Raw genomic sequence first — 13,399 nt, forward strand, 5'->3', positions numbered from 1 at the left:
GGCTCCGAACCAGCACCTGAACCGCCTCAGTTAAAAAGGGATATATACAAAGTGGTATTATGAGACAGGACGGGCCGGGGCTCGCCGGTTAGCAGGGGCGAATTTCAGTAGACTTTGACAGAACGTCAGCTCTGTTGTTTCTTGTTAGTTCACTTTTTGAATGTTTTACACCAACATTCCCGCCACATCTCACAGATTGTTCCTTTAAATACAAAGAAATAAGAGCAGACATGAGCTGACAGGATGATTTTCATACCTAAACACACTGATATAAATAAAGTGCCGCAGGAAGGAAGGAAGAGCTGAAACAATGGGAGGCTGTAAAGTGTACCGAGTGCAATTTATAATTAAGAGGCTCGAATATACAAAACCACAGACATGTCCTCTAATTAATTCAGAGGATTAAGGACAGTTTCTTAAGTTAGATTTATTTGTAGATGTAACAGCATCATTGTATTTGTCTGACTGCACTTTGTGTTTCTCTTGAGACAGTTTTGTTTTGTTTCCAGGCTGCTGTTTGTCTTTCAGAAATATGCTTCAGACAATAAAAAGAGATGTGGAGAGAAATCTACAAACAAGTCAGGAATTTTACCAACATCTTAATGTTTTAAATATGGCCACATCTTACATATGACCCCTTTAACTGATTGCCATTAACCACAGTGGTGTATGAACAGCGGTGGCGTTGTTGAACTTTCTTATTGACAAGGATTCTCAGGAAAAGACCAAAACAAACAGCGTGTTGCGTTTGTCTCGGCTCTGAGCTCACTGGTTCTGCTGAAGATGTAAATAAAAACGTTGGTTTGGGTCCGTTTATGACAATTTGTTGAGAATAACAACTTAAGACTTTACCTTAGGTTTGAAAGATGGTTTTGACATTAACAGGCCAGACAACAGAATAGAAACCTTGCAGACTTTATTATTATTAACAAACTGTCCAATTTTCATCTGTACAGAACAAAAAGAAACCAAAAAAAGAACAGAAGAGTGGACAGGGATCAAATAAATCAGATGATCAGAAGCTCCATGGATTCAGACACAAAACATCGTTTACAAAAAGATCTTCATCATCACAAACTTTAAAACAAAATGTTCTAGTCATCATCGCTCGGGACAACGAGAACAGCGAGGAACCGACCGGAGATCACACAGCATCCTGCAGACACAAAGTCTGTGGGCAACACACACACACACGTCATCCATCACACACACTCACACACTCACATGCCCACATGCTCCTCTGCTGGGTGCTGCAGGGGCTTCTGGGATGTTCTGTACAGCGGGATCCCTCGGCGGGACGGTGAGTAGGCACGCTTCGATAAAACCGACGTCAGATGGAGAAAAAAGTGAAGGCAGTTCAACGAATCAGGACGTCTCATTTACAAGCAGGAGGGCAGCGCTCACCACAGCAAGCTTCAACAATTACAAAAGAAATCAAGAGTACAGGCTAACTGCACGGTACGTAGTTTACAGTATGTCATCACTCAGTATAGTACACATGTACACATGATCGACTCGAGCTGGGAGAGAGACAGTCTCAGTGTTTTTACATCAAGACCTTTTCACACACGACTTTATCTGTTGTCACACCGAGACCAAAAAGCTCGACGACACCGCAACTCTGACGTACGATTGCACCGAAACCTCGACTGAACCGTTCACTGAAGAAGGCCGTAAGCTGCAGCAGACAGTAAGTGGACCTTTGAGCTATTTTTACTTTTGTTTACTGTCCAGTTTGGCTCGCATGAATCTGGTTTATCTCTTTGTTTTGTGCTGCCTTTCTCTTTGCTCTGCTCCATCCAAGCTGATTCACTCTGAACAGAAGACTTGAGACAACATGAGACCAAGTTTTTCACTTCCACACCTGCAGTTAAGCTCATCTAACGATCCAACGCTCCGACGATCCGATAACTTCTGACACATTTCATGTTCACACCCGCTTGTTATAAACAAACAGAGCTGAATCATGAAGTCAGTTTTTCTGTGATGTCGTCCTGCATCACGTGGGAAACTCAGATTCAGGACTGACAGCAGCAGCTCATGCAGGACTTTACTGAACCTGATGTGTGGATTCAGTTAGAAATAATAATGAAATGATTATGACGGAGGACATTCAGTGACGTCGTGTTACGGGAGGACAGTTCAGTCGCTACGTTTCAATTGCTAAAATTCACAACACACTTCTGTTTGACCACGGTTACCAGATGATCTTACATAAATATAAGTTACGCTTCGTCCACGACTTTCACATTTCAGTCTGGTGGTTTGCCGACCAATAAATCATTCAATTAAAAATGCTTGTGAGAAAAACACATTTGTTGCTTTTTGTCTGTCATGAAATTTAACTGTTGGTCAGACAAAACATGTGAAGACGTCACCTTGACCTCTAGAAATGTTTACTTTTTGTTTCTAATGTTTTAGGGTCAAAACGATCAATCAAGGAAATAACTGGAATATTAATCAACAGGAGTTCGACTGACGGCTTTAAAGCCGAGCTGACTACACTTAAAATCATGATAAAAGTCTTCAGAGGCTGCGTTACGCTGCAATCAGACCGTTTGCTGAACTTCAGGTCCACATCACTGATCAGGTATGAAAGCACCAGTGGTCGTCCCAAAGTATCATCACATTAAAGATGAGGATGTACCGACTCCTCCCCATCGCACAGGTCGCCTCTCCTCACCTCAGATTTCTGGACTTTCATGTCTCTGATCTGATCTGAACATTCAGGACACCGAGTTTAACAGCTGCTCATCAAATCAGATTTCTCATGTGCCTCCGAGAGGCGTTCACTGCCATACGCTAAAAAAAAAAAAATCAGCCAGCTGCTGCAGTAGGTTGATGCCCAGAAGAGGCCAAACCTTCACCACCTGCATCCTCCCCCCATATCCTCCCTCCCTCCCTCCTCCCCCCCTGCAGGAAGGAGGGACGCTCACAAGAAAAGGCAACAGGAGAACATTCAAATCATAGAAACAAAGAAACAAAAACTTTGACCATTAGTAAACAAATAAATAAGGCTATGACAAAACAATATATATATATTTATAGATATAAAAAAGAAAGAAAAATGTGCAATGATTCCAGTATCATCTTTACACAAAATGTTCACATCTCTATAATAATCTAGAATCTTTTCATCTCTTTATTCTGGTTTTTTTTTCCTGCATTGCTCTCAGCTTTTCCGTACCAACCAGTGCGATACCAGCAGCCGCTCTGCCAGTTCATGACTGAAGAAAAAAAAAAAAAGAGCCAGTTCATCCAGTCTGTCTGCTCCACCCAGTCCTGCTTCAGACTGGGATCACTGGGATCGCTGCGTCACAGCGTCGCCAGGCAGCAGGCGAGATGCCAAACACGCGTCCCAACCCGCTGCCGGACCGGTGGCTGGGAGCAGCGGGGGGACGTGGTGCGTTTATGGCACAGGTTGGGCTGGGAAAAAAGAAAGAAAGAAAGAAAAAGAATCGGACTGCATTAGGAGAGAGCTGAGGTTGCCAGGTCTGCCTTTTTTTTTTTTTTTTTTTTTAAATAAAAAGATAAAATAACCACAAATAAATCCTGTTGTAGGAAATTGAGATTTGAGCGAGACGGCTGGGAGTGTTTGTGATGCGTTAGCCCCTCCCCTCTATCTCATCTGTGGCTCGGTCGAGGGCTGGCTGGTTGGCACCGCCCGCCTGGCAGTCCCATGGCAATAAAATCTAACTAACACACATGAAAGAAAAAAAAAAAAATCCAGAGCCAAACAACCCCCAAAGACCTTTAGCAGGCGGACAAACTAGAACAATATGGTGGTAGAAAGACAGTTTCACACACAGACACACACACACACAGACACACACACACACACACACACACACCCTCTCTCTCACACACACACACACACACACACACACACACACACCCCCACACACACACGCTGTAGTCATTAAAATACTGGAGTCATTAAACCGCTCTATACATGAGCATTTCCCATCCCACTTTCTACACATTTACACTTAATATGATTTCATTCAGCTCCCTCGCCGCCACATCTTGACCTCTGACCCCTCATCCTTACAACCCCCTCCCTCTCCTCACCCTACCGCAAAGGGGGAGGGAAAAAAAAGTGGCGTAATACTGCATCTGCATCTACATCAGGTGAGAGCGCGGTAAAACTGCAGGACGACCCGGTGCTCTGTGTTGAAGCTCAGGAAGAGAAGAAGAGACGACAGTGGGCGTGGCCTCTTGGAGAGTGGGCGGGGCTCATGTAGAAGAAGAGCAGGTGAGTCACTGATCAAGCCCACTTTCGCCTGTAGGATTGTGGGTAATGTCATTCCAGCGAAGGGGGTCGGGGTTGAAATAGACCTGGAGGTTTGAGGAGAACTGAAGTGGCGAATCGGGGGAGGCGGGTGGAGATCTCAGGGCCGTAAGGAGAGGGAGGAAATGAAGGTGGAGGTTCTGTTCAGTCGTGGTCGTTTCTCCCGTGGGTGTGTCCTGACCCCGGAGTGGGCGGGGTCTACCTGTCCTTCAGCTCCTGAGTGACGCGTTTGGTGAACCTTCCACAGAGCAGGCCCATCATGAAGAGCAGCGCCACGCCTGCACCAATCACAGTCAGGATGTAGTTCTTCGATGGTGATGTCATCACCTGCATGGCCAGGTCTGAGAAACCGTCAGCAGGAGCCACCTGACAGGAAGTGATGACGGGACAGAGTGAGTCACATTATTATACTTTATGTAGCATATTTAATGAATTTCAAAATAAAAGCCCCAAGTCCAAGCTAATACAAACAACTCTCACTCATCGACTGTAAATCCTTTAAAAAAAAGATAGAGATATAAATCAGTGTCAGAAAACACGTCCAGGCCTCCTCAGCTGAACGGGTCACATGCAGGACTCGTCTACAGGTTGAGGTGAATGTCTGAGTTGGTTCTGTGGTGTGAAGCGCTCGGTGCGTCTCCTGCTCTCCGTCACATCACCTCCGGCTGTGTTTTCACAGTGTTCAGAGGGTTTCTACTGACAGGGTGAAGGAGTTGTAGCTCATGTACCTTGGCAGCGTAGCTCCACATGTCGATGCGATCCTGAAGTCTCTTCTTGCACTCTGGCTGCAGACGAACACGTTTGTCCTGCAGCGCCTCCATCAGGCACGACATCTCTGAGGAAGCAACAGGAACACACATGAAGCTGGTATCTTTTAGAGACGATGGTTAGAAGACGTTGGGATTTTCGTGTCTAAGTCACAGCTGAGGTGTGTTAGTGTGTTTGTAGACTCACGGCGTCCTTTGCCAGGTGGGATGGCTGCACACTGGTGTTTGATGTCCAGAGCGCAGGCTGTGTGGAGGACGGGGTCAACAAAGATGTCCGCCTTACTCTCCTTCAGCATGTTCAACACCTCCTGCAAGAGCAGGCGGAGGGGAAGGGACGGGGGAGAAGGGAGAGGTGGAGGAGGATAGACATGAGACAACGAAGGAGGAGGAGGAGAACAAGGTTTTATACTTTCATACTTCAAAGTTTGGAAAAACAACGTGTGATTGATATAGGTACGTAAACTGCTCATCAATATTATAAGTATCAGTATTATTGTACAAGTCTTCGTCTTAAAATGAAAATAAATTTGTGTCAGTATGGACTGAACGTCGGGACACTGTGATTTCCTCCCCTCTCAGTGGTCAGTGAAGGCAGCATGGGTTAGTTTACCTTCTTACATCCTTCCTGTTTGATCTTCAGCAGGTTCACCTTCAGACACTCCTCCACCTGCCCCGTCTGCTCCTGAGCTGCTGCTTCCTCCGGACACAGCCTGGAAATCTGAACCAACACATCACACAATGTTTACATGGAGAATATTTCTGGATCAGCTGCCTTCAGCTTCAATGTGTTATCATCACCCCCTGCTGGCCAGACAGCCATATTACAAATGACAGCTGATTCCAGGTGAGTTAAGTACATACAGGATACTTATGATACTAATCTTACTCCACCATAATCCAATGTTGATAGAGCAACATTCAGGTCGTTAGTTAAGAAAAAATTTAATTTGATGTTGTGTGCCAACAGGAAATTAACTTAACTAACTAACTAATGCTGTCAATCAAATGAGAACATTTAGACATTACGTCAACTTTTAAAATGACTGTCAAGATACTTAAAAACACACAGTATGAAACTGTGACACAGACTGAAGGAAAAGTGGCTGCGACTCAATTAAAATATCTAAAGAAACTAAGTATTTTTACTCCTGAAATCACAAACTCTGAGCTGAATAATGAGACTTTGTGTAAGAAGCAAAACTGTGCGAACCTCCTGTGTGCAGTGGATCTGCAGCTGAGGGTCCAGTCTGTAGTCCAGCGCCGACTCCTGCAGGATGACCTGGATTTGATCCTCGCAGTCTGGAGACAAACGCTGAGACAACAAACACAAAAATGATCAATACTTTCATGGACTAAATAATGAATTCAAGAACTTTCCAGACTCAACGTTGCCTTTAAACCGTCTTCTCAATATTAGAGATATTGAATAGTTCATGTTTTGATTTAATATTCTGTATCAACAGTGTAACACCAAATATCTGCAGATTCCCTGCAACATAAATACACAAAGATCATCTTTCACCCCAAGAAAGATAAACTGAGGACTTCGTTAGTGTCACTCAATGTGTCGACTCCTGTGAGTTTTAAAGTTTTATATTACTATTCTGTTGCCTGTAAATAGAAAGGTAGACAGGAAACATGGAGGAGAGTTGTTTGACGTGTTACTGCCCCCAGCTGAAGTTAAACCAGCAACATGCAGGTCGAAACAAATTACAGTTTTATCTTTCTAAGACTTTCTTTGAAAGACTGATGGAAGAAATCCTCTACGAAAGTTTAACAAGAAGAATCAAACAACAGGCGCAGACTTGGAAGTGAAGTGGAACATGGAGGCTGACCTGGTCGGCGTATTTGAGTTTGAGGCAGGAGATGACCTGACCCTCCAGCTCGCTGTCAGCCGTCGCCTTGTTCAGGATGGGCTGACAGAACTTTGGGATGTCGGCTTTACACGCCTTTCTCAGCACCGGGTTCAACCTGTAGTCTGTAGACACAGAGACACACACACACAGACAGACAGACACACACACACAGAGACACACAGTTTCAGCAGTTGTACTTGTGGTCATGATGTAAGATTATTGGATTTTTCCAGAAGAGAGACCTGGAACTGTGTGTGTGTGTGTGTGTGTGTGTGTGTGTGTGTGTGTGTGTGTGTGTGTGTGTGTGTGTGTGTGTGTGTGTGTGTGTGTGTGTGTACCTGTGTTCTGGGTGATTTGTCTCTTGGTGATCATCTGTTTGCATTTAGGATCCATCAGCTCGCTGTTCTTGTTCTGTTTCAGACACTGAAGAACGTTCTTTCCTTCAGACTCTGTGCAGAACCGCTGAAACAAACACACACACACAAAAACACACATAACTGCTGTTACAAACAGGAGCAAACACAACACACTGTATTGTTTATATTCAACAGCTTCAGACTCATACATCAGTTTCTTTTCAGTGTTGTGGGAACTGCAGCAGATTCTGAACATTTCAGGTTTGAATCCGGTTTGTTAAAGAGACGATGTTGATGTGACTCTGCTGTTGTTGAATGTTTCTGACCTACCCTGATCATGTGCTTGCAGACTCTCATCAGCTGGTAGTCCAGTTCGGGATCAACCATCTCCACCTCCTGCAGCTTGAAGATCCGCTGGTGGCAGCGCTGAGTCAGCTGACGCTTGTTCTCCTTCAGACACTCGATGACCTGGAGAGATAAAGACAAACACATTCGATCGTCAGTGAAACAAATGTGATGCTGGACGATTCTTACACGACGTCACAATTACCATCGGCTCCAAAACTTGTACATGTTATTACGTCCTTCAATTTCAAAGTTAACACATAAAGTTGCCTTCATTATCAACGTTTACCACAACAGATCTTCCATTTTATACTTTCGCAAACTTTTCTGTTTCTGCATTTTGTGAAGAGAAAACATAAAAGTTTTTTTTTTAAACTAATTATTCGTCTCTTTTTGTTATTCATTCATTTATTGTTTTACTATTCTTTTGTCTTTTGTCTTTTTTGGGGGTGAAAGTAACTTAATACATCTACTCAAATAATTTTTTCAGTTTCATCTGCATTTTTGTAGCCAATGAGTCTATTTGATTACAAACGGGCCAATGAAAACCCGACATATGGACAAAAAATGGTGTCTGTTCGACAGCTCTTTAACTTTAATGTTTTCAGTAACCGTCAATCAGCTCGCCAAATCTGTGTATTACGGAGTTTTGACATCAGAGTAGTCGTGGTCTCTCCTGTGGGCTAAAACCTGCCACCTCCTGGACCTTTAAAGACACTGACAGATATTATACTGCACTGTTCTTCACTGCAGAAACTTGTGTTGCTTGAACTGACTTGGAAATGTTTCTCAGCAATAAATCTGCTGAACAGAACGCTATTTCACACTACAGCTAACATTACATTATGTGTGACTGCGGGACTTTCATGTTATTTCACCCCAGTGTAGCGGTACAATGACAAACTACCAGGAGCTTTTGTGTGTAGCAGCTGACCTGTGCGTTGCCGAAGGCCACGTTCTGACACAGTCTGTTGATGTCTTGCTTACAGGAGTCGTACAGCTCAGGCTCCAGGCGGATGTCCTCGGACTGCAGAGATAAACGGAGGATTTTGTGGATTTAAAAGAAAACACAGAAACTTTTAATCTGTGCAGGAGAGAAAACAGGCTTAAGGAAACATCACAAGAGAGATAACAGTGTCACAACACAACATCTGTTTGCTGAGGTTTGAGATACACTTGAATGGTGAGTTAGACAGTCTGTTGTACAAGAAAATGTTCCTTACTTTTGGCAGTATTTCTTGAATTGGTAAAAAAAAGAAAAGGAAAAAAAAAAAAATTTTCCTACAGTAACATGGTCTACTGTGGTTGGACTTCCTGTCTCTGGACAGCAGCTCACTACCTTTGTAAGTGACACTAAACTAATCAGACGTTAGACTGGACCGCTGACTGACTGACTGTGTGTCAGTGAACGTACCATCTCCACCTCCTCCACCCGCAGCTGTTTACGACATTTGACGGACACTCGCTGCTCCTTGGCGTCCTGCAGGGTGTCGTTCCTCACCGTGGTGCTGAGACAGATCACGACATCCACCCTGAACGACAGGAAGAGAAGCGAAGAGGTTAACGCACCCCGTCTGACTTCTATCTTATTATATGTCGACTTTATTTTTACACCTCGCTGAAGATGGAAAAGTCTGTTGATCAGTTGTGGAAGTACTTTTTGCTTCATGCTGGATGGAAACAGTTAAAACAGCAGACACTGAAGAACTCAGGAGGAGTTTTAGACCAACCATCATTTACAAAGACAGAAGGTCCCTTTACCAGCTTCTATGAGATGAAGCGGGCCTGGACCTTCCTCGTTTGAATTGTTTTGTGACATATCCGATAAAATGGAACAAGTGGTTTTAGATTTTTGGAGATTTGTATTATCTGCTGAATGTCTTATGAAAGGTAAATTGTTGTATCATCCCTGAAACACCTGTTTGTTTGTGTGTTCATGTTTCTTACTTCTTCTTGATGTTGGGACACAGTTTGAGGACGTCCTCCTTACAGGCCGTCTTGAACTTGTAGGAGAAACGGAAATCTTTGATCTGGATCTGTAGACAGACAGACAGTGACAGTTAATGAGTTGTAGAGAGATGATCTTATGGGTTTATTTTTAACATGTCAATATGAGTCAACAGAAACTGTAGAATACAACCGATGTAACAACAATATCTTCCCATTTGTATCATAATTCATGATGCACAATAAAGTATTTCTGAGTACAGTTCGATGAGAAAGATAAACAACAAGCTCCTGTTTATGTTCCTGCTGAACTGAAACATCACGATAACACATTTTCATCAGTCTGCTCACCAGCTGGAAGTGTGTCACTCCCACCGCACACTTCTCATTCATCTCCTTCTGGTGTTTGTTCTGAACCAAACAGTCCATCAGGTCACCGGTGTCGATCTGATTATCGGCTACCTCCTAACAGACAGAAACAGACAGTTTTAATTCGATATTAGAAGAATATGTTATCTAATTATGCAATATATCTTGATCTGGCACATTTTCTGGGAAATCAATCAACAGAGAAACAGTTCATGGATACAAGGCTTGACAAGGATGTCTGCATTTGGGTCATCCGGTCATAATCATATAAAAATGAAGCAGTTTTGCTTTTTGATTTGCAGAATTGTCCACAATACAACCAGAATTAAAAGCAGCAGCCACAATGGGATAAACTAAATGGCCAAATCTCTGTCAGTCAACAAATCTATAACATCTGCCCGTTTCTCACTATTCAACATGTATGTTAATGTTAAAGTGTGTATGCTGCAAACAGAAGGTTATAGACCCAATTTAAAAAAAAAAATCAGAGAAAATGAGCGTCCAAAATGGTGAAAGAAAACGATTCAAGTTTTGATCAGACAGGAAGAAGAGTACCAGCTCTTCAGAACACAAACTTCCTGTTGCTCCTTTCAGTCTTCATTGTGCACACAGTGTTTTAACACTTCATCAGTTCATGTGACATCCTCTCTGTTTTCTTCTGTCTGAAATATTTTTGCTTTGGAAGCCAGTTTTTTTTCTTCTTAAATCAGAGCAACACGTCTCTTCTTTTGATGCAGTTAAGCCATAAATTCAGGAATTTTTTCCACTAACTCGGTCCAAAATAAAAATAAAAATGAGACAATACATTTCTTACATGGCAGTGGGTCTGGATGACGGGTTCACAGGCTCTCATCAGCAGCGCCTCGATCTGAATATCCTGAGGACAGAATGAACAGATGAATCAGCTCATAGTGTCACAGATTTGACATATTTCTCTTACAATAAAAAAATGCAATACAAAATGTTCTCAGCTCCTGCAACAAAAACAAGACGTCACAAAGTTATAATTACTTGTTTTGACTGACTAGCCAAAAAGGTTATGAACCACTAAATTAGGGGAGGATTCTGGTAATTGTCCAGACTCTGTAGAGAAGCTTCCTTCTGAACAGATGCTGTTCGACTTCTCTTTGACTCGATGCACGGTGCTGAAGAGCAGAAAACTGTTAAATAGTAAAAAATAAACTGTCAAAAATTAACAAAAGGTAAATTATCTTTACATTTTCTAAATATTTTCCTCAGCTGGTCTAAACTCTCATGTTTTCACCGGTCGTCTCCGCCTGTTCAGTGTCTGCATGAGCAGAACAAACTAGAGAAAACACAGTACAGAGGGAACAACAGGAGTTTCTTAATGTGTTCTTGGCAGCGGAGCCAGTCACAGTGTTGCATCATGGGTAGCAGCAGCAGGAGGTGTTGTGGTTACCTCTGACTCCAGCTCCGTCAGGTTTCCCACCACCTCTCTGCAGTCAGACACCAGATCCTCCAGGTGATCCTGCAGACACTCCAGCTCCTGTCCGGCCTCCGTCTTCTCGCTGCACCACTTCCCCAGGTCGGTCATACATCGTCTCTGGAGCTCGGGGTCCAGCTTCACATCCAGCGCCCTCTGGTGGAGAATCCTCTGCACCTCCACCTTACAGTCCCTGGAGAGCTGCAGGAGCACGACCACGTCGGGTTACACAAGAGAAACACCTCACTTTCATTGTTCAGAGTGTTCTTAAAGCAATACTCCATCCTAGATTGTTTCCATTGTTTTGTTCTTCAAAAACAAATTTGAAAGGTGACTTTTTAAATCAGAAATAGACAATTTATAGCTTAAATGTATTAATATTTACTGCTTTTCGACCAAAGCAAACCAAGTGCTGGTGCCAGTGCCGGTTCAAAGCTGGTTAAACCTGTGAGCCTCTGAAGAGCTGGTTTGCTTTTCCACGGACATGACAGCCACCACAGAGTCACGTCATTCAGACACTATATACGTCTCCAATTTCCCAGCACTGTTGGGAACGACTATCGAACTGTCTAACTCGGAACAAATGGGACCGCATTGACTCCTGTGTTGCTCCTGGCCTTGAGTGCCTTCACTGGCATCAAAACCTGACCGGTCCTTGGACCACCGTTGCTTCCATTAGTGAAAATAGTTTCCCATGGATGAGTCAACACGCTACATTAGCTCTGTCTTTTAAAAATGGCAGTCATAAGCAGTTTTACACCACCAAGTGTAGAAGCAAAATCCTGCATACTAAATACAAATCTGGAAACTACCGGGGAGTGTTTGAGAAGAAAAGAATGTGTTTGGGTGGAGTATCACTTTAAGGACAGTTAACACATGAAGCACATGTAGTTTATCACAAATTTAATTTGCTAAAATTGAATTATCATCTTTTCCATAATTGGAGATCTGCACCGATTCTGCACATCACAGCTCAGCAGCTCACTTCACTTCAGCAATTACTCTTCAAAATCAGCCACCAACATGCACTGATACAAGATAAGAATTACAGAACACAATCACTTCCCCTACAAACCACCAGGCATCATGATAGCCATGTCCTAATTATCATCATCATCATCAGTTCAGCAGCAGGACGTACTCACAGTCAAACCGGGGTTTTCTGCTTCAGACGCCCCACTGGGGAGCTATGAGGACATTCTCTGGTCAGTTCACAGACTTCCTGTATTTTTACTGCAGTTTCTTTTTTTCTTATACTTACTGACATCTACTGAAATACAGTTGTGCCTGTAATGTCAGTTTGGGCATTTAGCTGATGCTCTAACGTGGCTTCCACTGAATGTAAAAGCACGAACAGCCTCAAGTACACTCAAATTTCACAAACACATTTTTTCACATACAAGTAGCTACTTTAAATTATCCAAATTATTGTGATTTCTGCACCTTAGACTTCAGCCCAGTGTGAAGGGGGTGAAAGCCCTTGTGGTGTTCACAGTATCATCTATTTAGCTCAGAATCAAAGCTGTTGAATAAAACGAGGTCTGAAGATTACTTCTAATGACCCGGTCATGCATTTGGTGAGTGGCAGCAAATATGTCAAAACTTTGTCTATAGAGATTAAAGGAAACGTTCCCCTCAGACACCTCCTGGTCCTAACTCCTGGTTAAAACTAATTACATAAAAAAAGAAAAAAGATATCTTCGAGAGTTTGTGGTGTCATCATGGACAGAGGCTTCCCATGAAGAAACAGGCGCAGAGACTTACCCTTCGTCCCTGCTCCACGGAGCGGTACGCGTGGCGGTACAGGCAGGAGAAAATGGCGCCGGGCGGCATCATTTCGCTGGTCTCGTTCCAGCCATGAGTGTGACAGAGCCGGGCGGCATCGCCCTGACATTTCTTATACAGGATGGGATCCAACCTGAGCAACAAGACAGGGAGAAATGCACTGATTAACAACTGGATCTCGTATCATCTGCTAAAATGAAAAGGAAGCACATCTTCGACCAGCAGCACACATTGATGCT

General features: G+C 43.3%; 1 protein-coding gene across 2 annotated transcripts in view; it reads right to left on the reverse strand.

The window, feature by feature from the left end:
- Positions 1-3,522: 3,522 nt before the first annotated feature.
- Positions 3,523-13,399, reverse strand: part of glg1a (golgi glycoprotein 1a) — a 32,469-nt gene continuing 22,592 nt past the window's right edge. The window contains exons 11-26 of one of the 2 annotated variants that reach the window (XM_073471659.1): positions 13,140-13,293; positions 12,521-12,562; positions 11,352-11,576; positions 10,746-10,808; positions 9,914-10,027; positions 9,563-9,651; positions 9,030-9,147; positions 8,550-8,642; positions 7,601-7,738; positions 7,253-7,376; positions 6,894-7,036; positions 6,269-6,370; positions 5,669-5,776; positions 5,246-5,366; positions 5,020-5,126; positions 4,399-4,657 (exon numbers count right to left, since the gene is read on the reverse strand). In XM_073471659.1, coding sequence (XP_073327760.1) covers positions 4,490-4,657; positions 5,020-5,126; positions 5,246-5,366; positions 5,669-5,776; positions 6,269-6,370; positions 6,894-7,036; positions 7,253-7,376; positions 7,601-7,738; positions 8,550-8,642; positions 9,030-9,147; positions 9,563-9,651; positions 9,914-10,027; positions 10,746-10,808; positions 11,352-11,576; positions 12,521-12,562; positions 13,140-13,293 — 1,909 coding nt within the window. In that variant the 3' untranslated portion in view covers positions 4,399-4,489. Of the gene's footprint in view, positions 4,658-5,019; positions 5,127-5,245; positions 5,367-5,668; positions 5,777-6,268; positions 6,371-6,893; positions 7,037-7,252; positions 7,377-7,600; positions 7,739-8,549; positions 8,643-9,029; positions 9,148-9,562; positions 9,652-9,913; positions 10,028-10,745; positions 10,809-11,351; positions 11,577-12,520; positions 12,563-13,139; positions 13,294-13,399 lie in introns of both variants that reach the window. The other variant, XM_073471660.1, reaches the window with a different exon arrangement.

Source organism: Pagrus major, chromosome 8, assembly GCF_040436345.1.
Source record: "Pagrus major chromosome 8, Pma_NU_1.0".
NCBI lineage: Eukaryota > Metazoa > Chordata > Actinopteri > Spariformes > Sparidae > Pagrus > Pagrus major.